Source organism: Anolis carolinensis, chromosome 2, assembly GCF_035594765.1.
Source record: "Anolis carolinensis isolate JA03-04 chromosome 2, rAnoCar3.1.pri, whole genome shotgun sequence".
Classification (NCBI taxonomy): Eukaryota; Metazoa; Chordata; class Lepidosauria; order Squamata; family Dactyloidae; genus Anolis; species Anolis carolinensis.
In genome coordinates, this window is record NC_085842.1 from 321,184,622 (window position 1) to 321,210,746 (window position 26,125).

The 26,125-nt window shown below is 43.9% G+C and overlaps 2 protein-coding genes across 7 annotated transcripts in view; both read right to left on the minus strand.

The window, feature by feature from the left end:
• Positions 1–26,125, minus strand: part of cntfr (ciliary neurotrophic factor receptor) — a 645,331-nt gene that overhangs the window by 219,210 nt on the left and 399,996 nt on the right. The window lies entirely within an intron of this gene.
• Positions 20,739–26,019, minus strand: LOC134296803 (uncharacterized). The gene is made up of 2 exons (XM_062972624.1): positions 24,249–26,019; positions 20,739–21,020 (listed from the first exon to the last, which is right to left on the minus strand). Exons 1-2 carry the CDS (start codon positions 25,794–25,796, stop codon positions 20,979–20,981), a joined length of 1,590 nt encoding a protein of 529 aa, XP_062828694.1. The 5' UTR covers positions 25,797–26,019; the 3' UTR covers positions 20,739–20,978.

Below are 26,125 nucleotides of genomic sequence, written 5' to 3' on the forward strand. Positions count from 1 at the left end.
CATTTTAACTGCCATGACTCAATGCTATAGATCAGGGGTCGCCAAACTAAGGCCCGGGGGCCGGATGCGGCCATCCAAGGTCATTTACCTGGCCCCGCCCTCCGTTTTATAATATAATATTTTTATATCAGTTTTAATCTATATATATAAAGGAGTAATGGTGTCCGTTCCTCCCACTAAACAACAAAAGTACAAGCCCCAGAATCTAGAAATTTGGCAACACAACCCACCATCCTTGCCCCTAGGTTCCGACAACAAAAAGAAAAGAAAAATAAAGTCCGAATTAGAGGGAGAGAAATAATTGTTTTTATCCAATTGCTGCCAGTTAGAAGGCTAAGCTCCGCCTACTTGATCTCCTAGCAACCCACTCAGCCCAGAGTTAATAAAATAATAAAAAATAAAATAAATACAAATAATACCATAAAAAATTATAAAAAACACTAAAATAATTAAAAACACTAAAAATTAATACAATGAAACACTAAGTTACAATAAAATTAATCAAAAATACAAATAACATCAAATAAAAATTCCACAAAATTTTTTAACCAATACCACCACCACTTTACCACAGCAACATGTGGCCGGGCACAGCTAGTAATATATATATAATTAAACAATATATATATATAATATAACAATATATATACATATAATATTGATAAAAATATTATGTTATACAATATAATACTAATAATAATACCATATAATAATATTAATTATATGTTATATATTACATATAATATTACAGTATAGTGGTATAGTTCAATCTAGTAATATATAATGCTAATATTGTGCTATGTTAATAATATAATATATTGTTTGTACATACAGCTGCTCTGAGTCCCCTTTGGGGTGAGAAGGGTGGGATATAAATGTAGTAAATAAATGTAGTAAATAAATAAATGAACAATTTTTGACTCAGGCTCGCCCAAAGTCTGACATGACTTGAAGGCACACAACAACAACAACAACAATCCTAATTAACTTGACTATCTCACTGGCCAGAAGCAGGTCCACACTTTCCATTGAAATCCTGATAGATTTATGTTGGTTAAAATTGTTCTTATATTCAAATATTGTATTGTTCTTTCGTTGTTGTTGTTGTTTTGCACTACAAATAAGACATGTGCAATGTGCATAGAAATTTGTTCATATTTTTTCCAAATGATAATTCGGCCCCTCAACAGTCTGAAGGATTGTGGACCGGCCCGCTGCTTTAAAAGTTTGAGGACCCTTGCTATAGATTCACAGTTGTAGTTTGGTGAAGCACCAGAACTTTGACAGAGGAGGCTAAAGCCTTGTAGAACTACTTCTCGAAATTCCATGGCAGTTAAAGTGGTCTCAAACCGGCTGTTAGGAATTGTGGGAATTGAAGTCCAAAACACTTGGAGGGAGGGCCAAAATTGGCCCATGCCTGCTTTAAATACTCTCTATAGCTGGACCTGCAACCCATACCGTTTGCCTTTCAACCCCATTTCGCCCTTTGCCATAAGAATCAATGAAAGCTTTGGCTAGAAATGTCATTCCTCCATCCGAAAGGTGCCACAAGATTCCTTTACTTCTTTGTTTCTCCCTTGCCGTGGGTTTCTACGGACATAGCAATCTCCGGAGAAAAGAAAGAGCATCTCCATTGCAAATGTGTTCTTATGAAACAGGTACGAAGGGAGGGAAACGCACACTTTGTAAAACAATTACAGCAGGAAAAACTTGCTTACGGGCCATAAAAGAGGCAATTTTGTGGGCGGTACGCCGTGAGATGGAATTATTGTCATTATTTTAAAAAATCGAGCTGTGCTGGAAATGTCTCAGAGTAAACAACACTGCGCTGTATTTTAGAAAGACAGGCAACATTGTAGAGTTCTTCCTCTCCTTCCTTAACCATTTCAGTTTCAGCACGATTTTCAAGATTTAAATTTTTGGAAAATTGAGGTGGATCTGCTCTGTAGAATAAAGACAATTTGGCCCCATGGTTTAACACTATGGAATCATGGGAGCTGTAGTTTTACAAGGTCTTTCGCTAGCAAAGAGCATTGTAGCCAAACTATAACTCCCAGGATTTCATCGCACTGAAACATAGCAATTAAAGTGGTGTCAAACTGCATTAATCTTCCAGTGCAGATTCCTTCATTTCCAAATGCTAAAAACCTTGCTTTAGATTGAAAATTGTGACTGAAATCCTATCGTTACTCCCTACTACAGAAAAGTTAAAGAATTGATTGAATTTACCTATGCACTGACTATCCATTCAGTTATTATTATTATTATTATTATTATTATTATTATTATTATTATTATTATTATATTTATGCCCGGCTTTATCTTTCCCGCGGGAGACTCAAAGCAGCTTAACAAAAAAGCATCAGCATACAATTTAAGATATACAAGCATGCAAACTTTAAAACAGGATAAAATATAAACAGTATTAAAAATGTATTGTTGAAGGCTTTCATGGCCGGTATCACTGGGTTGCTGTGAGTTTTTCTGATGGTATGGCCATGTTTCAGAAGCATTCTCTCCTGATGTTTTGCCCAAATCTATGGCAGGCATCCTCAGAGATTGTGAATTCTGTTGGAAATTAGGCAAGTGGGGTTTATATACCTGTGGAATAATGTCCAGGGTGGGAGAAAGAATTCTTGTTTGTTGGAAGTAAGTGTGAAATGCTGCAACTGGCCACCTTGATTCCTTGATTCCTGCAGCTTCCTTCCTTTATTCCTACTCCTTATGGCTACCAATATTTTTTAAAAACCCTCTAATATCAGGACAGTAAATAAAGAGCAACACTAATAAAACAGCGGAATTCCAAATGGGAAACAATCAGGGTCAGCTAACACCTCCCAACAAAAAATTCCCCCAGGCATGAAACAGCCTGGATTTGACATTACAAGGCCATTCAATGCTAATCAAGGCAGCCAATTGCAACATTCACAACATTTCCTCAAACAGATAAGAGTTCTTTCTCCCATCCTGGACATCATTCCACAGATATATACACCCCACTTGCCTAGTTTCACAACCTCTGAGGATGCCTGCCATAGATGTGGGCGAAACGTCAGGACAGAATGCTTCTGGGACATGGCCATACAGCCCGGAAAACTCACAGCAACCCAATATTTTTTTAAAATCCCAGTTAAAAACCATTGAAACATGTTCAGAGTTAAACAGCTGAATGGCAAAGCCACATAATGCAGTTTGAAACTGTATTGTATGGTCAGTGTAGACTCATATAGTACAGTTTAACTGCACTGAACTGCATTAGCTGAGTCTACACTATATAAGGCTATTCCAAACGGCATTACATGGCAGTATAGATGGGGCCTGTGGCTTCCTATTGTCATGCATGAACATTGTTGTGGCATATCAATGCTTTTGGAGAGCGAATCACAGGCAGAGAATCTACTATCCCAAAGGGCTTAAGATATTGCAGACTTGGAAATATAATGAGGAGATAGGATAGTCCCATTGAGTCACTGCCTTAGCTTTATGGAAGGTATGTCCATGTGGGGATTTCTTTGTGGAATTAACATGGAATGCAAATGAGTGCATGGAAGATTTGGGGTGAGATTGCTAGAATCTACATGGATTGCAGGAAACAGTGTGCGGCCTTTCTCAGTTAAACAACCGCAACCTGAACGGATAGCTTTTGTGCCGCCCGGCTCAGCATTTTCCTAATCTGAGTTCATTTCCCTGTCTCTTTGCATCCTTGGAGAAGAAGAAGAATGGACTTTGTGCAAAGAACACCGGTTGCTTTGCTCTGGGTGTGATTTAAAGGCGCGCTTCTTTCTCAAGAGGAAACAGGTGTGATGAAGCGGCATCCAGGCGGCCGGAGATATGGAGCGTTCCCGGTTTAATTTGGTCATTAACCCAGAGCGGTGGGGAGCAGGGCCTCCGTTTTGTTTGCAGAAATCTCCAGAGTCAGCAGCTCGGCTCTCTTGACAAGGGAAAATAATTAGCCAGGAACTTTAATTAAGAGATAACAGATGAGTGCGAACGGACTTTGCTTAATCACCGCGAGACGCTCGGCAGCTCCGTTTCTATTCTCTCCCGTGGCCAAGTTCTTGGAAGACGCGGCACCTGGCTCTGATTTTGCTTTGGTGGAACTGCAGCCATTCATTTGGTGTCCTTCTCAATCCCAGCTGCAATGTCGGTTTCTAAAAAAATGAGCAGAGGTGCTAAAGACACCAAACTCAGCTATCTGCTGGCATTTGGTTGGTCAAAAAGAGGAGAAGATGGGTCTGAGAGCAAACCAAGCCTAAATATTCCCTATGTTGCACCTCAGCGCTGGTTCACCTTGCTCTTAACACACACTCCACCACAGCAGGCTAGGTATAAACAGTTTATAGATAAAAGATAGCAAAGTCTGAATGAAACGCAGTAAAGAAAGCAAACATCCAAATGCAATGGCAGTCAATAAAAAGCAATATATTCCAGAAGTAAAAGCAACTTGCAGAATATAATTCCAAGTCTCTGATATGGGAAATGAGTCCTGAAAAATCAAGGCACCATGAACTTCAGAGTAAAATCCAAAACACAGTTTCCATAAACGAGAATCCTTTTCCATGAGCTAAGACAAGGCAGGAGATGTGCTACCAAAGATCAACGTTGCTTTGTCTGAAATCTCTCTCTGTTTCTCCTGTATTTACCCATGTTTACAAGCCAAAAAAGCATTTCTCTGCCCTTGAATTCCCACACGTTTGCCAGCTATTCTAAGGGAACGTCTGGGGCAATGAATCTTTAACCTTAACCTTGTATCTCTATCTAAGGAAGATTCCTCTAACTCACTGCCCGAAACACCTGGAACTTGTTGATGTTCTAAATCCTCTGAAAGGTCATCCTTATCATTATTTCCTGTTTCCTCGCTAGCCTGCAGCCTCTCTGACAATTCAGAGCCAGAGCCTTCAACATTTCCAGCATCAGAGCCTTCGAGATTTCCCTCTTTAGCATTGCTTTGGTCAGCCTGCATAAACCCAAATCCCCCTTCATCATCAGACTGAACCACAATACCCTAGAAGCAAACATGATGCACGTCAAGACATATCTGGAGAAGACATAACTCACTAGAATGGATGATAATGCTTAGTAGAGTGAAAGAGGAGATGTTCTGCAGATGGAGAGACTTCATCAAGGAAGCCACAGCCACACCGAGTTTGCAAGAAATCAGCAGTCGATGATTGAGGGCTTTTGGAAGTGTGTCATTCAAAGGGTTGATATGAGTCACAGCTGACTTGATGGCAAATAGCAAGGAGGGGGGGGAAAGAAAAGGGAGGAGAAGGAGAAGATGGAGGAGAAGATAAATGATGGGAAGGAGGAGAAGGAGCTGGAGAAGAATGAGGAGGTGGTGCAGGTGGAGAGGAAGTTGGAAGAGGAAGAGAAAGAAGAGATGAGGAGGAGGAAGAGGAGGAAATGATGGAGAAGATCAAAAAGGGAAGGAAGAGATGGTGGAGGATACGGTGGAGAGGAAGGAGAAGGAAAAAAAGAGAAAGCAGAACAAGGGGAAGGAGATGGAGGAGAGGGAGGGAAGAAGGAAGCAGAGGAGAAGTTGGAGGAGATGAAGAGGGAGAGAGGGAGAGAAGGAGGAGGAGGAGGCAGAAGTGGAGAAGAAGTAGAAGGTGTCCTGTTTTGCTCCAGAAACAGCCTTACAACACGGGCAAAGGTAAACAAACAACAATAATGTAAACAGCAGTAAAGGACACAGAAGATAATGTTCCAAAGCAATGCAAGATCTTACAGCAGACGTGAGACAAAAGTCTTTGGCAACAAGTCTTCAGAGCAGACAGAAGCAAGAGTCTTTGGCAAAAAAAGGCTTACAATATACAGGAACAAGAGTCTATTTATTTATTTATTTATTTACAGTATTTATATTCCACCCTTCTCACCTCGAAGGGGACTCAGGGCGGATCACATTATGTACATATAGGGCAAACATTCAATGCCCATAAACACATCGATCCAAGACAGAGACAGACAGACAAACGCAGAGGCAATTTAACCTTCTCCTGAGGGGATGTTCGATTCTGGCCACAGGGGGGAGCAGCTGCTTCATCATCCACTTTGACGGCACTTCCTCATTCCAACGTTGTAAATTAGTTAAACTTGCCTCCCCACTTTTATAAGTGGTACCTTATTTCCTACTTGACAGATGCAACTATCTTTCGGGTGGCTAGGTCAGCAACGAGCAGGGGCTATATTTTATTTTTAATTGATGGGTGCTCACCCCGCCACGGGCTGGCCTCGAACTCATGACCTCATGGTCAGAGTGATTTATTGCAGCAGCTGTTTACCAGTTTGCACCACAGCCCGGCCCCAAGAGAGAGTCTATGGCAAGAAGTCTTTTGCAAAGCCAATGCTGTAGCTGTAGCACGGAGACCGGAACACAAACACACCAAGTAGGTCAGTTGCTGCCAGCCCTGACTACTGGCTTTGCTTCTAATTTATAGTCCTGAGCTCCCAGCACAGATGTTCCTAGGGTGAGGCCTGATTGCTCAGCCTTTTGCTGTGATTCTAGCTGACCTTCTCCTTTCTTCTTTTGCCCTTTGTTTTTCTAAAAATGTAGGGACTTGTAGTATGTCTTCCTCACCTTCTCCTTCCTTAACACTTGGCCCCAAATCCCCAAGTGCTACCTCTTCAGTCTCCTATTCTACCTCCTCCTCAGAAGCAGAAGAGTAGTCCACAACAGGAGGGTGAGACAAAAAGGAGGTGGAGGACAAGAAGAAAATGGAGAAGGGATGGATTCATAGACTTATAGAACAACAGAGTTGGAATAGACTACATGGGCCATCTAGTCCAACCCCCTGCTATGCAGGAAAAGCACAATCAAAGCACCCCTGACAGATAGCCATCCAGCTTCTGTTTAAAAGCCTCCAAGGAAGGAGCTTCCAGCAGACTTCAAGGCAGAGAGTTCCATTGCTGAACAGCTCTTTCAGCCAGGAAGTTCTTCCTAATGTTCAGTTGGAATCTCCTTTCCTGTAATTTGAACCCATTGAGTCCTAGTCTCTAGGGCAGCAGAAAACAAACCTGCTCCCTCTTCTTTACGGCATTCTTTCCAATATTTATACATAGCCCTCATGTCTCCTCTCAACCTTGTCTTCTGAGGCTAAACAGACCCAGCTCTTTAAGATGCTTCTCATAGGGATTCATGGTCTCTGGGGTTTTGATCATTTTAGTTGCCTTCTTCCTCTGGACAACTTCCAGCTTTGAGTCATTATCCCTCTTGACTTGTGGTGCCCAGAATTGGACACAATATTCCAGGTGAGTTCTGACCAAAGCAGAACAGAATGGCACCATGACTTCCCTTCATCCAGACACTATAATCCTTTGGATGCAGTCCAGAATCCCATTGGCTTTTTGAGCTGCTGCATCACACTGCCGGCTCATGCTCAACTTGATGTCCACAAAGACTCCAAGATCTTTCTCACATGGACTGTTGTGGAACCAGGTGTCACCCATCCTGTATCTGGATTGAAAAATGGAGGAGAGCAAAACAAGCCCAAATTCTCTCAAGAAGAAGCCACTTTGACTAAACCAACACCACTATCATGCCTTACTGAGAATGACACTAATGCTGGGACAAATGGCAAACAGCAGAAAAATAGCATTATTGGTTAATTGATTCAATTAATCAAGAAAGCGATGGCTGAGTTTGGTGGACCTGAGCAGGACGGGGGATGAAGGAGGGTCATTGTCAGTCAAGGCTGATCTGATTGCAAGCAACAACAACACATTCTGTGAAGTTGAGGGTGAACAGTAAAAGGGGAGTGGGAGGCAAACAGGGTCAAAATTGGACCCTTACCCCGCAGAGAAGGGTTCGAATCCCCGCTTGGCCAAAGCAGATCTGGCCAAGAAAACCTCACGTAAATCCAAAACAACCAGGAGGCACACTGCAGTGAATGGGAAAAGGGCTCCAAGCGCAACCCAAGCCTGCCCCAGCGACCAGATGTTTTCAGCGGAGGCAACGGAGGCCAGCTGTTCCTCGCATCAGCTCCAGCCCACCACTGAACCATACTAAAGTTTTAATGTAGGCAAGCCCTCAGTGGGACAATCCATTGGAAGGAATCAGTTAAGGAGGAAATATTGCAGAAAATTCCAGCGTGGTGCCTTTGACGCCGGCCAGAAGAGGAAAGAATATACGATTCCCATGAAGGAGGAGGAAAAGCCGAGCCCAGGCAAGGCTTTCCTTCGTGGGAGCAGATCTGGGAAGCATCTGGAAAGCGGAGGGAGGGTGGACTCGGCAGGTAGAAGGAAACTAACTATATATAGCCTAGGATACTGGGAATGGATGCAGTTGGAGACCCCTTGAATGGCCACGGCTCCATGCTTTGGAAGACTGGAAGTTGTAGTTTTGGAAGGTCTTGAACCTTTATTTCCAAAGCAGGATAGAGCAGGTGCCTCACCAAACTGCAAAATCCCAGGACTTTATCGCATAGGCAGTGATGGCCAACCTATGACACGCATGTCAGCACTGACACGCCTAGCCATTTTTGCTGCCATGCTGCCACATGCAGATTGATTGGATCACTATGTCTTTTGTGGCCAAATTTGGTGTGATTTGGTGCAGTGGTTTTGTTGTTTACTCCATGGGAATTATGCACATTGCACACACACACACACACACACACACACACACACACACACACACACACACACATATATATATATATATATATATATATATATATATATATATATATATTCTATTACTATTGTAGTATATTATCACATTATTACTATTATATTATTTTTATATTATTCATTATTCATGACTACATTGAAACTAGAATAGAGAGAAATCAGCGTGGAAACTGCAAGAGGTACCATAGATTGTTGTACATGGAAATAATGGTAGTAAATAGTTTTTGATTTATTGAATACAGTTATATATTACAATTATATATTTTTGTTATTTAAACTATACATATTGCAAAATTATGGTTTTTTTCTCAAAGTGACACACCACCCAAGTCATGCTAGGTTTTTTGGTGAATTTTGACACACCAAATGCAAAAGGTTGCCCATCATTGGCATAGAGCCATGGCAGTTAAAGTGGTGTCAAACAGCATCAATTCTACTGTGTAGATAGTGATACACTCTAAGTGTTTAAGTCCCAGCATAAGATGTATTCGTCACAAGCCTTTGAAGTTTGGAGTTCTCAGGGGAAATGTGAGCTAAAATTCATTGTGATCAAAGCAGATCAATCCCATCAACTCTTAATCGGTAAGTCAACGCATAGGTTAATTCTATTGATTTATCGGCTTTGCTCGATTCGGGACTAATTATAGGATTTCTGCCATGGTTTTCAACAGTTTGAAATGAAAATTTCCCTGTAGCGACATCAAAAATTAAATCTTGAAAAAAGTGAAATATTTAAGGAGCAAGAGAAGAAACTAAGAATGCTTCTTTTCTCTCTTAATATACAACACCATGCGGTTTATTCCGAGGAATTTCAAACACAGCTGGATTTTCTAAAATAATAATAATAATACAGTGCAGATGCAACCCGAATGGCAGCATTAATAAGTTGCTTCCAGTTTGGGCTCAGATATAGACTTTTTGGAAAAAGTTGTTTTCAGCCTGTTTTTTCACCTGCAAAATGGGCATAAGAAGCATAAACATATTGCAGGGCTGCTCTTGGAAACCTTGCCATGATCCTTTATGCAAAGTAATTTGAATTGGTGTCTGGGAGAACTGATCTCCAAGTAACTTTTGGGGAATCAATCATTTGGTGTTAGTCGTGGCACTGTTTCAGTAATCTTGCTCTGACTAGGGTTGTTGTCTGTTTTCCGGGCTGTATGGCCATGTTCCAGAAGCATTCTCTCCTGACGTTTTACCCACATCTATAGCAGGCATCCTCACAACCTCTGAGGATGCCTGCCATAGATGTGGGTGAAACGTCAGGAGAGAATGCTTCTGGAACATGGCCATACAGTCCGGAAAACACACAACAACCCTGTGATTCCAGCCATGAAAGCCTTTGACAACACATTGCTCTGACTGGTTCTGTTACATCTCCAATGTGGCTTCAAGTGTATTATTGTATTATAAATGTTCCAAAATCCACAACTGTTCACATGGGTGATTGAGAGAGTGATACCTTTGCTTCATAACAGTTCAGTATAAACAAACCTTATCTCATGCACAAAATTATTCAAAGCATTGTGCATAAATTATCCTATGCATATTCATATGAGGCGTATTTGAAACACCAGTGAATTTCGTGCTTAGGTTTGGATCCACCTCCAAGATATCTCATTATGTACATGCAAATATTCCCAAACTGGAATAAATCTGAAATATAAAACTCCTCTGGTCCCAAGCATTTCAGATAAGAGAGACTCAACTTGAACTTCCAAAAGTTACTTTAAAAACCGTATTTTTACTGCCATGATTTTCTCCAGTTTTATTCCCAGTTGCAACAGATGGGGTGGGTGACAGTGGATCTGCTCTGTGTTTTAGTCTGAACTTTAACGGATCTGTCCAAGGGACTGAAATCTAGCCATTAGATTGCACCTTGGAGAGCCCTTCAGACAAAAGTTCAGACAAAAATTAGTAAAATAAGTAAAAATAAAGGCCGGGCTGTGGCGCAGGCTGGTGAGAAGCCTGCTTCAATAAATCACTCTGACCATGAGGTCATGAGTTCGTGGCGGGGTGAGCACCTGTCAATTAAAAAAATAAAAAATAGCCCCTGCTCGTTGCTGACCTAGCAACCCGAAAGATAGTTGCATCTATCAAGTAGGAAATAAGGTACCACTTATAAAAGTGGGGAGGCAAATTTAACTAATTTATGATGTTGGAATGAGGAAGTGCCGCCACAGTGGATGATGAAGCAGCTGCTCCCCCCTGTGGCCAGAATCAAACATCCCCTCAGGAGAAGGTTAAATTGCCTCTGCGTCTGTCTCTGTCTCGGTTCTATGTGTATATGGGCATTGAATGTTTGCCCTATATGTGTATAATGTGATCCGCCCTGAGTCCCCTTCAGGGTGAGGAGGGCGGAATATAAATACAGTAGAGTCTCACTTATCCAACACTCACTTATCCAACGTTCTGGATTATCCAACACATTTTTGTAGTCAATGTTTTCAATATATCATGATATTTTGGTGCTAAGTTCATAAATACAGTAATTACTACATATCATTAATGTGTAATGAACTACTTTTTCTGTCAAATTTGTTGTATAACATGATGTTTTGGTGCTTAATTTGTAAAATCATAACCTATTTTGATGTTTAATAGGTTTTTTTTAATCTCTCCTTATTATCCAACATATTCGCTTATCCAACATTCCACCGGCCCGTTTATGTTGGATAAGTGAGACTCTACTGTACTGTAAATATAAATACTGTAAATAACAGTTTCACCATCGACTTGATATGGGGCTCCTTTCCTTATGAATTTTTCAGGGTTTTTCCCCATGCAAATAGTAATAAAAAGTACAGTAGAGTCTCGCTTATCCAACGTAAACGGGCCGGAAGAACGTTGGATAAGCGAATATGTTGGATAATAAGGAGAGATTAAGGAAAAGCCTATTAAACATCAAATTAGGTTATGATTTTACAAACTAAGCACCAAAACATCATGTTATACAACAAATTTGACAGAAAAAGTAGTTCAATACGCAGTAATGCTATGTAGTAATTACTGTATTTACAAATTTAGCACCAAAATAATAATAATAATAATAATAATAATAATAATAAAACTTTATTTATACCCCGCCACCATCTCCCCGTGGGGACTCGGGGCGGCTCACAACATTACAAAAGTAACAGCACAAATACATTAAACAATATACACAGTTTAAAACACAAGAAGATGATAAAACAGAAGTTAAAACAAAGGTTTATATAACAGTAATAATATCAAACAACCACCAATGCAAATCCGTCAACTTCAAATATCACGATGTATTGAAAGTATTGACTACAAAAATGCGTTGGATAATCCAGAACGTTGGATAAGCGAGTGTTGGATAAATGAGACTCTACTGTAATAGCAAAGTCATGCAAAAGTAACACAACTTGTTCCTTTTTTTTTGGTACTGCAAAACGGCAACGGCTGACTTTTCAGGAACAAAGAATATAAAAATCATATTCCCCACTTTGATTTGTACATCTTGAAACGCATTCATTATAATACGGAGTCTGTTGTAATGAATTCAGTTCTGATTTGTGGAACCCGAGGCTAGGTTCTCGGGGTGCAAAAGGAGTGGAATTTGCATCCGGGGGCCCCACGGCAGGAGTCCGTTGCAGAGATGTTCCTGGCGCCGGGCGGGCCGTTTGCTATCACCGGCCGAGCCGCAGGCAAGTGTTTTGCACCAGAAACTCTGTCGTCTTTCAAGTGCTGCAGCACACGCTGTTCTCAAAGGGAAGCCTCCCAGGTAAAATAACCTCATTTTGATGAAATGCAACAGCTTGCGGTCTCTCTTTCCCCTTCGGCGTGTTCCCGCTTGTGTATCAGGTTCGTCTGGCACTCCGTTGGTGTTTAAGGACATGGAAACCCTAAAGGCACCGTATCTTGCCTGATCTTAGAAACAGCCTGGTTAGTGCTTGGATGGGAGAACGCCATGAATACGAGGTTATCTTTCAAAGGAAAGAACTGGCAAAATCACCACTTGCCTTTAAAAACCCTCTACAACTAATGGGAGTCACCGTAGATCACCGTAGGTTGGGAGGTAACTTAAAAAGACATCTAAACAATGAACTATCCTATAAGTATCAGATCCAGTTGGAGCTTGGAAACTCAGACAAATCAGCAGTGGTTAGTACTGGGATGGGAGACAACTAAGACCAATTTGCAATTCATAGGAAGGAACTAGCAAAACCATCACTGAGTATTAATGACCTAAGAAAATAGGAGGTTGCATACACTGATAGTACACTGAAAAGCCCATGTCAAACTGCATTCGTTATACCTAAAAGCAACTAACTATCTTAAAAGTACCAAAACATGATTGATCTTGGAAGCTAAGCAGGGCCAGTCCTGGTTAGTACTTGGATGGGAGACCACAGACTATTTCAGAGGAAGGGATTGACAAAATTTATTTATTTATTTACAACATTTGTATTTCGCCCTTCTCACCCCGAAGGGGACTCAGGGCGGATCACATTACACATATAGGCAAACATTCAATGCCTTTTAACATAGAACAAAGACAAGACAAACATAGGCTCCGAGCGGGCCTCGAACTCATGACCTCCTGGTCAGAGTGAACCATTGCAGTTAATTGCACTGGCTTGCTCTCCCACCTGCGCCACAGCCCGGGCCCACCTCCAAGTATTCATTTGTAAATCATATGGAGTCCTGGTAAGTTAAGAGGTGACTAGAAGGCACAAACACACAAGGCACCAGATCCCATCTAATCTTGCAAGTTAAACAGGATTAGTACTTGGATAAGAGATTGCCAAAAATATATGATATTTCATAGGAAGGAACTGAAAAATCACCTTTGCCCATCGTAGTATGTTGACAAGCAACTTGAAGGTACAAACATCTTCTGAAAGTATTATTTTTGTTCCCTTTTCTAATCTCATCCACCATGGAATTCACTTTGTTTTTCAGAAACAATTCAGAAACACAGGGTCAAGAGGTTCACCAAGATGTCATTCGGATACCGTGGTGTCTGTAAAAAGCCTCTCCATCTCACCTATGCATGAAGGCATCTTGAGGTCGTCCTGTGTGGCAGAAGGATCAAACCCTTGGTTGTCCAAACACTGTGGAACCTCTCTCAGAAACTCCCACCCAGCATGGCCCAGGTTAAAAGGAGTTAGTAAAGAACCAAATCACGGAGCAGAAAGGAACCACAAAGGCCATCTAGTCCAACTCCATTTTGACATGCAGGATAAACAAAAGAGCTCTTGAAAGACACTTGCCCAACTTCTGCTAAAAGTTGTCATAAGAAGGAGAGTCCACCATCTTTCCAAGGCAAACTGTTCCATGGCTGAAGTGGATGTGCCATCAAGAAGTTCTCCCTAAAATTCCAGTGGACTCTCTTGTCTTGTGATTTGAAGTCATTGGGCCATGTCTTGGCTCCATCTTCTACATGACATCCAGTATTTAAAGATGGGCATCATGGCACTTCTCCATCTTCTCTTATCTAAGCTAAGCACTTCTAAACACCTCACAGGTCTTAGTGGAACATCTCAACTGCCTTCTGTTGGGTTTGCTGGAGTGAAGGCCAGCATATCAGGAGGTGCCAATGCCTCTCCATCTCTGCAGTGAAATGAGTGGCATTGCATCTTGCCTTTGCAAGGCCCTCCTTCCGCTGATGCCAGTCCATAGATGAGTCATGGCATTAGTCACCACAGCCCTAACCTTTCAGCTCCTGTAACTGTCAGCTTTTATCAGCTGCCTTTGGATCCTGATTAATGTTGGAACATTGTGTTTGCTACTATTTAAGTCCTTAGGCAAGTGTCCATCCATCGCTGATGCTTTCCTAAAAACAAAGCTCTGCCTTTAGCTTTGACCATTGCAATCATTTTGTTGCGGGGAGTCTCTTGATAAACCAGAAGACAAAAACAGTTCACCAACTGACCCTTGTCTTGGAAGGTCAAAGACATCTCACCTGGGAGCATTTCCTTGCTGACAGGCTCCTAAGTTTATCATTGCTCACTTGAGTATCTGGCTGATATGCAGAAAAGGCTGAAGATCATGTAAAACTACAGCTTCCAGGATTCCAAATAATTGAGTCATGACAGTTAAAGTGATGTCAAACTGCATTAATTCCAATGTAGATGCACCCTTGGACCAGAGAAAGGTGTCAAGATATGACAGACTATGGTAGATGTGGCCCATGGCTCCCGCTTCCCATTGTTGACTCACTGCAATTGATACTACCTATGATCATCATCAACAACAATATTAATTTATTATTCATCTCTCCTTATATCACTAGTTATCCTATCTTACACATTTGTCGGTTCCTTCACAGAAGAAACTGGACACAGAATTATGGAATCATCGACTCCTAGAATAGGAGTCTGTCATGCAGGAAAAACACAATCCAAGCCCTCCTGACAGGTGGCCATCCAGTCTCTGTTTAAAACCTTCCAGAGAAGGCAACCCCACTGGATTCCTAGGCAGCATTTTCCATTGTATATTAAGAATTTAGTTTTTAATGTTGAACAACCATATCCAGCACATGTTTGTGGAAGAAATGGATCTACCTGTTTTGCCTTTGTGCATTGATTGGCATTATACATTGACGATTGGCTGCATGTTGATAAAACTCTTGTGTATGGCATATGTGCTTCAATGCGCAATGTCCATGGAGTTCTGCCAGACTGAAATTTAGCAAAGAGGTGAGGTGCCACATAACTTTGCAACTGGCACTCTGTTTGTGATATACGCAAGCACAAGTAGCACTGTGCATGAGAACAAGTTGTGTCCGGTGGTTATCCCAAAGCCCAGAGCGATAACAGCAAGGTATGGTTGGGTCACATACTGATGTCAAAGCAGTTCTGGATCCCCTGGGTCAGTTCAGGGACACGCAGTGTGGACAGCCAGTAACCCATTGCATTGGCCTGGAGGTTGGCCATGTGTACCGCTGCAATGCAGAATCACCATGGGTGGCACATGTAGGCGTTGTTGTTCAGTCTGATGATGAAGGAGGATTTGGGTTTATGCAGGCTGACCAAAGCAATATTGAGGAGAGAAATCTTGAAGGCTCTGATGCTGGAAATGTTGAAGGCTCTGGCTTGGAATTGTCAGAGAGGCTGCAGGCTAGCAAGGAACCAGAAACTAATGATAAGGGTGACCTTCACAGGATTTAGAACATCAACAAGTTCGAGGAGTCTCTAGCAGCGACTCAGAGGAGTCTTCCTTAGATAGAGATGCAAGGTTAAGGTTAAAGGTTCATCGTCCCAGACGTTCCCTGAAAATCGCTGGCAAACGCATGGGGACTCAAGGACAGAGAAATGCTTTTTTGGCTTGTAAACATGGGTAAATACGGGAGAGACAGGGAAAGATTTCAGATGAAACAACGTTGATTTTTGGAAGCACATCTCCTGCCTTGTCTAAGGATTCTCATTTATGTTCATGCCTGGAACCTGTGTTTTTGGATTTTACGTTCATGTTATCTTGCTTTTCAGGACTAATTTCCTATATCAGAGACTTGGGACTGTATTCTGTAAATTGCTTTCACCTCTGGATTATAGCCTTTTTGACTGACTGCCTTTGCATTTGAATATTGCTTTTTAGTGACTGTCATTGCATTTGGATGTTTGCTTTCTTTACTGCTTTTTATTCAGACTTTGCAATCTTTTATCAATAAACTGTTTAAACCTAGCCTGCTGTGGTGAAGTGTGTGTTAAGAGAAAGGTGAACTAATGCTGAGGTGCAACAGTAGTCAGCCCCAAGGGAGAGAGGGCCAGACCTCCTCTCCCAAGTGCTAATGAAGTCTATGGGGATGCAATCCCACTCCTTTCATTTATTAACTCTGGGGTGTCTCATCCTCTTAAGCAGGGAGCTGGGGACGTGCTGCCTTGCTGAGGAGGCCTCCTCCCATCTCCTCCCATAGGTTTAGCTATTCAGCTGGAAGAGGCATGGGCATGTTCCGTGAAAGTTAATTCCACATTTACGGGGGAGTCTCCTGACAGGAAGGGACAACTGGGAGGCCAGGCAAATATGTTGTTGTCACAAGAGATAATAAGCGGTTCACAAGCCAGCCCCCTCTGCTCCCAGCCGGCAGTGGCACCGAGGGAGCAATTATGGCAGAGAAGGCTCACAAAATGACAACTCCCAGGATTTCATAGCATTGAGCCATAGCAGTTAAAGTGATGTCAAACTGCATCACTTTGCAGTGTAGATTAATCCTCAGCTTTCATCTGTGAAATTAAGAAGTTATTTAAAACTGTAGAGAGACATTTCAAAATATACACTTTATTATTATTATTATTATTATTATTATTATTATTATTATTATTAATAATAATAATAATAATAATAATAATAATAATAATAATAATAATATAATAAAAGCACAGCAGACAAAAAACCAGTACAAAAAACCACACTACAAACTAGAGCTGACAGCTGGCACAACAAAACATTGCATGGAAAGTTCCTTGACAAAATTGAAGGAAAAGCTGATAAGGAGAAGACCTGGATCTGGCTCACGAATGGGACCCTGAAGAAGGAGACAGAAGGCCTGATCCTTGCAGCCCAGGAGCAAGACATCAGGACAAAGGCAATTCAGGCCAAGATCGAAAAATCAGCTGATGACCCAAAATACAGACTGTGCAAGGAAACCGACGAAACCATTGATCATCTCCTCAGCTGCTGTAAGAAAATTGCACAGACAGACTACAAACAGAGGTACAACTATGTGGCCCAAATGATTCATTGGAACTTATGCCTCAAGTACCACCTTCCAGCAGCAAAGAACTGGTGGGATCACAAACCTGCAAAGGTATTGGAAAATGAACATGCAAAGATACTGTGGGACTTCCAAATCCAGACTGACAAAGTTCTGGTACACAACACACCAGACATCACAGTTGTGGAAAAGAAAAAGGTTTGGATCATTGATGTCGCCATCCCAGGTGACAGTCGCATTGACAAAAAACAACAGGAAAAACTCAGCCGCTATCAGGACCTCAAGATTGAACTTCAAAGACTCTGGCAGAAACCAGTACAGGTGGTCCCGGTGGTGATGGGCATACTGGGCGTCGTGCCAAAAGATCTCAGCCGGCATTTGGAAACAAGAGACATTGACAAAATTACGATCTGCCAAATGCAAAAGGCTACCCTACTGGGATCTGCGCGCATCATCCGAAAATACATCACACAGTCCTAGACACTTGAGAAGTGTTCAACTTGTGATTTTGTGATATGAAATCCAGCATATCTATCTTGTTTGCTGTGTCATAATAAAATATAATAATGAGGATATAGTAGAGTCCTGCAAAATTTCAGGACTAATACTTCACAAACTTATTAAAGCATTGTATATGTACCCGGAAGACTTTGATTGCACCTTTGGTGTCTCTATTTCTGTGCAAAACATGGAAGACTTGTGCGAAGTAAAAACCCATGCTCGGTTCTGGCGCATGTGTGTTGAAACCATAAAAGCACAGCCGGCTTCTTCCTCAGAGAAAATGCTGCTTTTGAATGTAATGTATTTGAAGGGATTTTAAGTAAACAGCTTCTCCACAGGTTTGCAAAGAAATCTGTTCCAACCCATTCTGGTCGAATGACGTGCCTAATGCACATTTAATTCATAGTCACTGTTATTTAATTTACACAATTACCTTGTCAGGTGGAAATGTAGCATTTTAAACTGATTTGCATTTTTTGGAACTTTCATGACGCATGTTGTCATTGCAATGTGGTTATTATTTTTATTTCCTAGCAACCCTTTAGTGGGTTTCCTGGCAAGGTTTGTTCAGTGGGGGCCTCTCTTTGAGGCTGAGAGAGTGACCTGCTTTAGGACAAGCGGAAGGCTTTTAGGACCGAGAGAGGATTTGTCTCCAGGGTAATGGCCTAACACTTCTGTTGGGAAAAAGTGAGAGGAAGAATACTTGGAAATATTTGGAAAATGTCTGGCTTATCTGCTTTGTTGCTTTTCTTTCTTTCAGCTTTGGAACCACAAGGGGTGAATTTTGTAAAAGTTCAAATCCTTTCATTATTTTAAGTTGTGTAATGATGGACTTGTGTGCCAAGTTTTCTGCAGATTCATCAAGCCATGGGGGAGCCTTTGTGGTACAAACCAGCCAACCAACTAAGCTATATATGCACTTTGATTTTTATATTTATAAAATACTAGCTTGGGTACTCGGTGTCAAAAAGTCTGAATCAGCCCGGAAAATGTGAGATGGCTACAAAGAAGGTTTTCCTTTCTGTGGTGAAAACATTTGTGATTTTGTGGGGCATCATCTGGATTCCCCCTACAAAGATCTGAGAGGGCGTGCATTTTGTGCCATGTCTGGATCCAATAATCATCCAATAACCATCCAATAATCAAATTTCAGCATATCAGGTATGTGTGCCAAGTTTGGCCCAAATCCACTGATGTTTGGGTTCACAGTGCTTTCTGGATGTAGGGGAACTACAACTCCCCCAAATCAAGGTGAATTTCCCCCAAAGATCTCCAGTATTTTTTGCTGGTCATGAGGGCTTTGTATATTGAGTGTGGTCCAATTCCATCTTTGGTGGAGTTCAGGGTACTTCAAGTGAACTATAAATCCCAGTATCTACAACTCCAAAATGTCCTGGCCTATTCCCCTCAAAACCCATCAGTATTCAAATTGGGGCATATCGGGTACGCATGCCAAGTTTGGTCCAGATTCATCCTTGTTTGGGTTCATAGTGCAGCCTGGATGTAGGAGAACTACAACTCCTATAAATCCCTCCAAAGATGGCCAGTATTTTTGTTGGGTTCTGGGTGCCAAGTTAGTTCCAGGTCCATCACTGGTGGAGTTCATAGTGTGCTCAGATTGCAGGTGAAATACACATCCCAGTACCTACAACTCCTATAAATCATGGTGAATTCTCCCAAAACCTCTCTAGTATGTTTACTTGCTGATCAATCCCTCTGTTTGCTGTGTGCCATAGAAAAGAGTAGGAAAGGGTGATGGGAGAGGCAGTGGGTGGGGTCATGCAAATTCCACACCAATGGAGACAGTAAGAAACACTGGGATGTCCGTGGTGAAGGAAACACATAAATTCTAGGATGAAATTGTCCCCATATGAAAGCCTTCCCTCGGGTGGTGGGCAGGATGGTGTTTGTGGAGGACATTGGCAAGTGGACATGTTCACAGCGCTCTCTATAACTTGCAGTGTCACTGGAGAGAGGGCCATTGGTGTCTCCTGGGTAGTGGGAGCTATAGTGATTGTGGAAGTGGGAGCTTGTCTGTGTAAGTGGACACTCCAGCCATACACACATATACATTTTTTCACTTTTATTATGTGTATAGATTATATACATTAATGTTTGTTTTCACTGAAGTTTGCAAAAACAGAGTTGTGTTGTGGTTCAGTCTGATGATGAAGGGGGATTTGGGGTTTTGCAGGCTGACCAAAGCAATGCTGAAGAGAGGAATCTCGAAGGCTCTGATGCTGGAAATGAGGAATTGTCAGTGAGGCCGTAGGCCAGCAATGAAACAGAAACTAAAGATAAAGGTGACCTTTCCCAGGAGTTCGAACATCAACATGTTCCAGGTGTTTTGGGCAGTGACTCAGAGGAGTCGTCCTTAGATAGAGATTCAAGGTTAAGATTAAAGGTTTGCCCCAGACGCTTGCTTAGAATAGTTGGCAAATGCATGGGAATTCGAGGGCAGAGAAATGCCTTTCTGACTTGTAAACATGGGTAAATACAGGAGAAACAGAGAGAGATTTCAGATGTAGCAACATTGATTCTTGGAAGCACATCTCCTGCCTTGTCTTAGCTAATAGAAAAGGATGCTTGTTTATGTTCATGCCTGGAAACTGTGTTTTGGACTCTAATCTGAAGCTCATGGTGCTCTCCTTTCAAAACTAATTTCCTATATCAGAGACTTGGATTTATGTTCTGCAAGTTGCTTTTACTATTGGATTACATTGGTTTTGTGGACTGCCATTGCATTTGGAAGTTTGCTTTCTTTACTGCTTTATATTGGATTTTGCTATCTTTTATAAATAAACTGTTCAAACCTAGCCTGCTGTGCTGGAGTGTGTGTTAAGAGCAAGGTGAACCAGTGTTGAGGTGCAACAAGTTGTATATGATTGTCAGCTCACCACAGCCGCTCCTGAATGAACACACGAGACTCTTTGTGGTATCACCAGGAACTTTTACTGTAGGAAACATGAACATCAGAAAAGCCAAGAATGGGAGGCTCCGGCCAACCCTCCTTTATATACCCTCCCCCTCATTTGAACAGTCTCTTCCCGCTCAGTAAAACCCCGCGCAAATTCCCCGCCAAGTCCATCAGCCGTTTCTCCTCCGAGTCCTGGGACGCAGGTGTCTTATCAATGTCAGTGACCCTGAAACTCAGAGCCACATCCAGGCTCTAGTAGCAGGGTTCTGACATGGCGTCCTCCTCCCCTTCGTCCTGGAAGGAAAAGATTAAACACAACTATTGTTCTCCGCTGTCCAGAGTTCCTTTATACTTTTTTAACAGGCTGCAATGGAATACCGGGTGTACCTTTCCTAGGTCCTTTGGTAGCCTCAGCTCATAGGTCACTTCGTTTATTCTTTTTGCTACCCTGAATGGCCCTATATAGCGTGGAGCCAATTTCTTGGATGGGAACCCCAATTTCAGGTTTTTTGTGCTCAGCCAAACCAGATCTCCTTCGCCCAATTTGTCCCCCTCTCGGCGCCTACGATCCGCAAAGAGCTTGTACTTCTTTTGTGTTTCCCGCAATGCCTCTACCACGGTTTGCCACCCTTGCTTGATTTTGGCCGGCCATTCCTCGTCGGTCTGGCCCTCCCCTTCCTTCCACTCGGGTAGCCTGGGGAAAGGTGCCACCTCCTGTCCGTATACTATTTCGAATGGGGCACGACCTGTGGCCGAATGTACGGCCCCGTTAAAAGCCATCTCAGCAAACGGAAGAAGGTCCGCCCAATCATCCTGTCTATAATTGGTGTACATCCTTAAGAATTGGCACAGTGTCTGTTGGGTACGTTCGACCCCCCCGTTGGTCGCGGGATGAAAGGCCGAGCTCAGGTTCCTTTCTGCTCCTAACAGCTGTAAGAATTTTCCCCAAAATTTTGCAGTAAATTGGACTCCCCGGTCACTAATTATCTTGTCGGGACACCCATGTAGGCGATATACATGCTTCACATACAAATCAGCAAGTTTTTCAGCTGAAGGAAGTTTTGGCAGAGCCACAAAGTGTGCCTGTTTTGAGAATAGGTCCAATATTGTCCAAATGTATCTGTGGCCTCTGCTGGGGGGTAGTTCGCCTACAAAATCCATGGCTACGCATTCCCATGGCCTCATGGGCTCCACCACCTTCTGCAATAGCCCCTGGGGCTTCCCCGGTGGTGTTTTTCCCTCTGCACATAATTCACACTGCGTGACGTATCCCCTGGCGTCTTTCCTCATTCCGGGCCACCAGCATTGTTTGGCCAACAGTTTAATAGTCCTGGTGGGGCCTAGATGACCCGCACCCTTGTTATCATGGTACTTCCTTAACATTTCTCGTCTTAAACATTCAGGAATATACAATTTCTTATTTACAAACACCAAATCCCCACACAATTCTCCCTTTTCTTTGTTTGTTTGTAACCATTTGTCCATTCCATACGCTCGCTTCAACTCTTCCTCCCATATTTCTCCTCCCCCCGTGGAAATGGCAGTACGTTTGTTTTCTTTGGCCGCTTGTGCTCGAGTTAGTACTGCCAGGCCCCATTGCTTATCAAGAAAAATACTCCCTTCAGATTCCTGAATTCCTCCCCCGTGCTGAGGCATCCGAGAGAGAGCGTCAGCGAGTATATTATGTTTCCCCTGGAAGAATCTGAGTCTGAAATCAAAACGGCTGAAATATTGGGCCCATCTAATTTGCTTCGCTGATAGTTTACGAGGGGATCTTAGATACTGTAAATTTCTATGGTCAGTCCACACCTCAAACGGTGTTCCACTTCCTTCCAGGAAGTGTCTCCAGCACTCTAGTGCTTTTAGAATCGCTAAGGCTTCTCTCTCCCAAATCGGCCAGTTTTTTTCTGTATCGCTAAACTTTTTTGACAGATAGCCACATGGCTTCAGGTTCCCCCCCTCGTCTTTCTGTAGCAGAACTGCCCCATATGCCCGGTCTGACGCATCGCAATGTAATACAAAGGCTTTAGACATATCAGGGTGCTGTAGGACAGGCTCCTCAGTAAAACGCTTTTTAAGGGCTTCGAAAGCTTCCTGGCATTCTATTGTCCAGGTCAGTTTGGCCCCTGGGGCCTTCACTTTGGCTGTTTCTCCCCTACCTTTAGTCTTTAACAAATCCGTTAATGGCAAAGTGAGGCGCGCAAAGTCCTTGATAAATGTTCTATAGAAGTTTGCGAACCCTAGGAAGGATTGCAGCTGCTTCCGTGTTTTGGGGGCTTCCCACCCCCTCACGTCTTCTACCTTCGCAGGGTCCATCGCCACTCCCTGGGAGGAAATCCTATACCCCAGAAAGTCTATCTGGTCTTTATTGAACTCGCACTTGGCAAGCTTCGCATACAGTTTTGCTTCTCTCAACTTTTGCAGGACTTCCCTGACTAGTTCTATGTGTTGCTCCTTAGTCCGAGATACTAACAATATGTCATCTAAAAAAACAAAGACTCCCTTGTACAACAATGGATGCAACACTTCGTTGATTAATTGCATGAACGCGGCGCCTCCGCCGCACAAACCGAAAGGGAGCACACGATAATTGAATAATCCGAATGCACAGGAGAAGGCCGTCTTCCACCTGTCCTCTGGTTTAATCTGCAATTTATGGTACGCTTCAATTAAGTCCAATTTAGTGAATATCTGTCCCTCCGATAACTGGGCGATCAAGTCCTTCACTAAAGGTAGGGGGTATTTATTTCCAGAACTGATTGCATTCAGGCCCCTGTAGTCAATGCAGAGCCTCAGCGTTTGGTCCTTTTTGCGCCTGAACAACACAGGCGCCCCTAGAGGGGAATTTGAAGGCTCTATGAAACCCCTCGCTAGGTTTTTATCAATGTATTTTCTCAGTTCCTCCTTTTCCCTAGCCGACATTGGGTATATTTTTGCCTTAGGAAGCTCTGCTCCTGGGACTAGCTCTATCTTCACTTCAACTCTCCGCTTCGGTGGGAAACTGTCTGCTTCCTTCTCATCAAATACGTCCACAAAATCCCGATACTCTGGGGGTAATTTATCTGCCAGTTCTGCTATCCTGATAGAGTCTTCCTCCCCCCTTTTCCCCGGCTCCCTTTCCACTTCCTGGCTCCCTCCTTCCAACTTCATCCTGAAGATCATGCTCTTATCCTCCCAGTTGATTTGCGGGTTGGCCTGCCCCAGCCATGGCATGCCTAGTATAACATTATAGCTGGCTATTTGTGATATCACAAATGACACCTTTCCTTCCCAACTCCCTATCTTACACTTTACATCTTCGGCACTGTACTTAGCTAATGATCCCGATGCTGTGGATCCGTCCAACTGCGAAAAAGCTATTGGGGATTCTAGGTTCGTTCTTTCGCATCCCAATCCCTCGGCTAATTCAGGGGAGATGATGTTCCTGGAACATCCACAATCCACAAATGCTTTGCAGGTTGCTTGTTTGCTGCCACTTTCCAGCTGAATGGGGACCACTATCATGGCTTTGTCCTGACTTACCAACCCCCCCGAGTGGTGCCTCATCGGTGGTTCTTCCTCGGCGCGTTTCCCTGCCACGGCTCTTGGTTTGGGCGGGCCTCCGCCTTCCCCTTTTCTCTGCCAGCACTCGGCAGCCCTGTGGCCCAAACGGCCGCACACGAAGCAGCCCCTCCTGCTGGTGCTCACGTTCCCTGTCGGCTCCGTTCTCCTCCCGGCTGGGGTTGATCCCTCCTTCCGGCTCCCCTCTTTCATCTGCGGCCGCTGCTGTAGCCCTCCTCGGTGCCTCCTCGCCTGGGCCAGCGATGTCTCGATGCGCCCCGCCAGCTGAATCCATCCGCGCAGTGTGTCAGGCTCATCACGATGCACCGCCCAGGAGAGGATCTCCCGCCTGAGCCCCTCTTTGAAGAGTTCTATCTTTGTCACTGCAGACCATTCCGGCACCTTTTCAGCGAGGCATTGGAACTCCTCCGCATACTCAGATACCGACCTCTGCCCCTGGGAGACGGTCTTCAACTCCTCCCTCGCCCGGATCTGCTCCAGTGGATCTCGGAAACGGGTCTCCAGGGCCCCCATAAAGCGTCGGAGTGACCCCAGACATGGGTCGCGCCGCGCGTGTAGTTGAACGTACCAGCTAGCCGCTCCCCTCTTCAACACTGCACCAATGGCCCGTACCCGGCTGGATTCCGTTCTAAAAGTGTGGGCATTGTCCTCCATATAGCCCCTCACCGTGGTCAGGAAAAAATCCAGTTCAGAGGACTCTCCCCCAAACTCGATCCTTAGTTCCTCTCGTCTCGGTAGGGGTCCCTGTGGTGGCAATCCCCAATCCTCCGCCCGTCGCAAGCCCCCTTGCGGGCCAGTGGGCCCCGCTGCTGCTTCCCTTTGTCCTGTGCCACGCCCGGCATTCGCCAGGGGCACCAGGGTCTCAGTTGGGAGCGTAGCCGGGATTATCGGAGGCTTTTCCCCTTCGTCGTCACTCTCCTCCACCCGCGTCAGGCTCGTTTGGATCTTGGGCCGGGCACCGGGCTCCTTTCGCATTTCCCTTCCCTTCGGTGCTGGGAGGTCTGCAAAGCCCTGGCTGCTTCCCATGCTCACGTCCCACATTGAGCTAGCCCGGAGTTCCCTTCCTCGCTCCGGCTCCGCCAAAACCGCCAGGCGCTCCATCGCCCTCGACATCACTGCCAGGGTGGTCTCCATCGCCGACATCCTCTCCTCCAGAAACACCATCTTTTGCGGGCCTGGGGAAGGTGAACCTTCCTCTCCTCCGGTGCTATCTCCCCGCACCACTCCGCGCCTCTGGGTTACCCCATTTGGCTGGGCATAAGCGGTGGATGACGCCAGGGCCGCCAGCTGGTGGAACTCAGCGTCCGTCTCGGGAGTGGCCCTTTCCGACCTTCCTCCTCCGGCGCCCAAGAGCTCTTCATCCTCCACTTGCATGTTACACCTCACCGCTACAGCGGGATGGTGTCCGTTTTCTTGGCTTAGTGTCAGCTCACCACAGCCGCTCCTGAATGAACACACGAGACTCTTTGTGGTATCACCAGGAACTTTTACTGTAGGAAACATGAACATCAGAAAAGCCAAGAATGGGAGGCTCCGGCCAACCCTCCTTTATATACCCTCCCCCTCATTTGAACAGTCTCTTCCCGCTCAGTAAAACCCCGCGCAAATTCCCCGCCAAGTCCATCAGCCGTTTCTCCTCCGAGTCCTGGGACGCAGGTGTCTTATCAATGTCAGTGACCCTGAAACTCAGAGCCACATCCAGGCTCTAGTAGCAGGGTTCTGACATATGATTGTACACAAGCAATGCATCTTTGGCGGCACAGCTTTGCTACTGAGCATTAGCACTGAAGCTGGCCTCTGATTCCTATCCACACCAGTTGCATTTCCCATCAGTAAAG

What these genes read in the sequence shown, in the direction of transcription:
- LOC134296803 (XM_062972624.1), bottom strand. Translation starts at nt 25,796, where the DNA reads ATGTTCATGTTTCCTACAGTAAAAGTTCCTGGTGATACCACAAAGAGT. An exon ending in GGCACCACTCGGGGGGGTTG is followed by an intron (nt 21,021 to 24,248) that starts GTAAGTCAGGAC and finishes TTTTCCTTCCAG; the next exon opens with GACGAAGGGGAGGAGGACGC.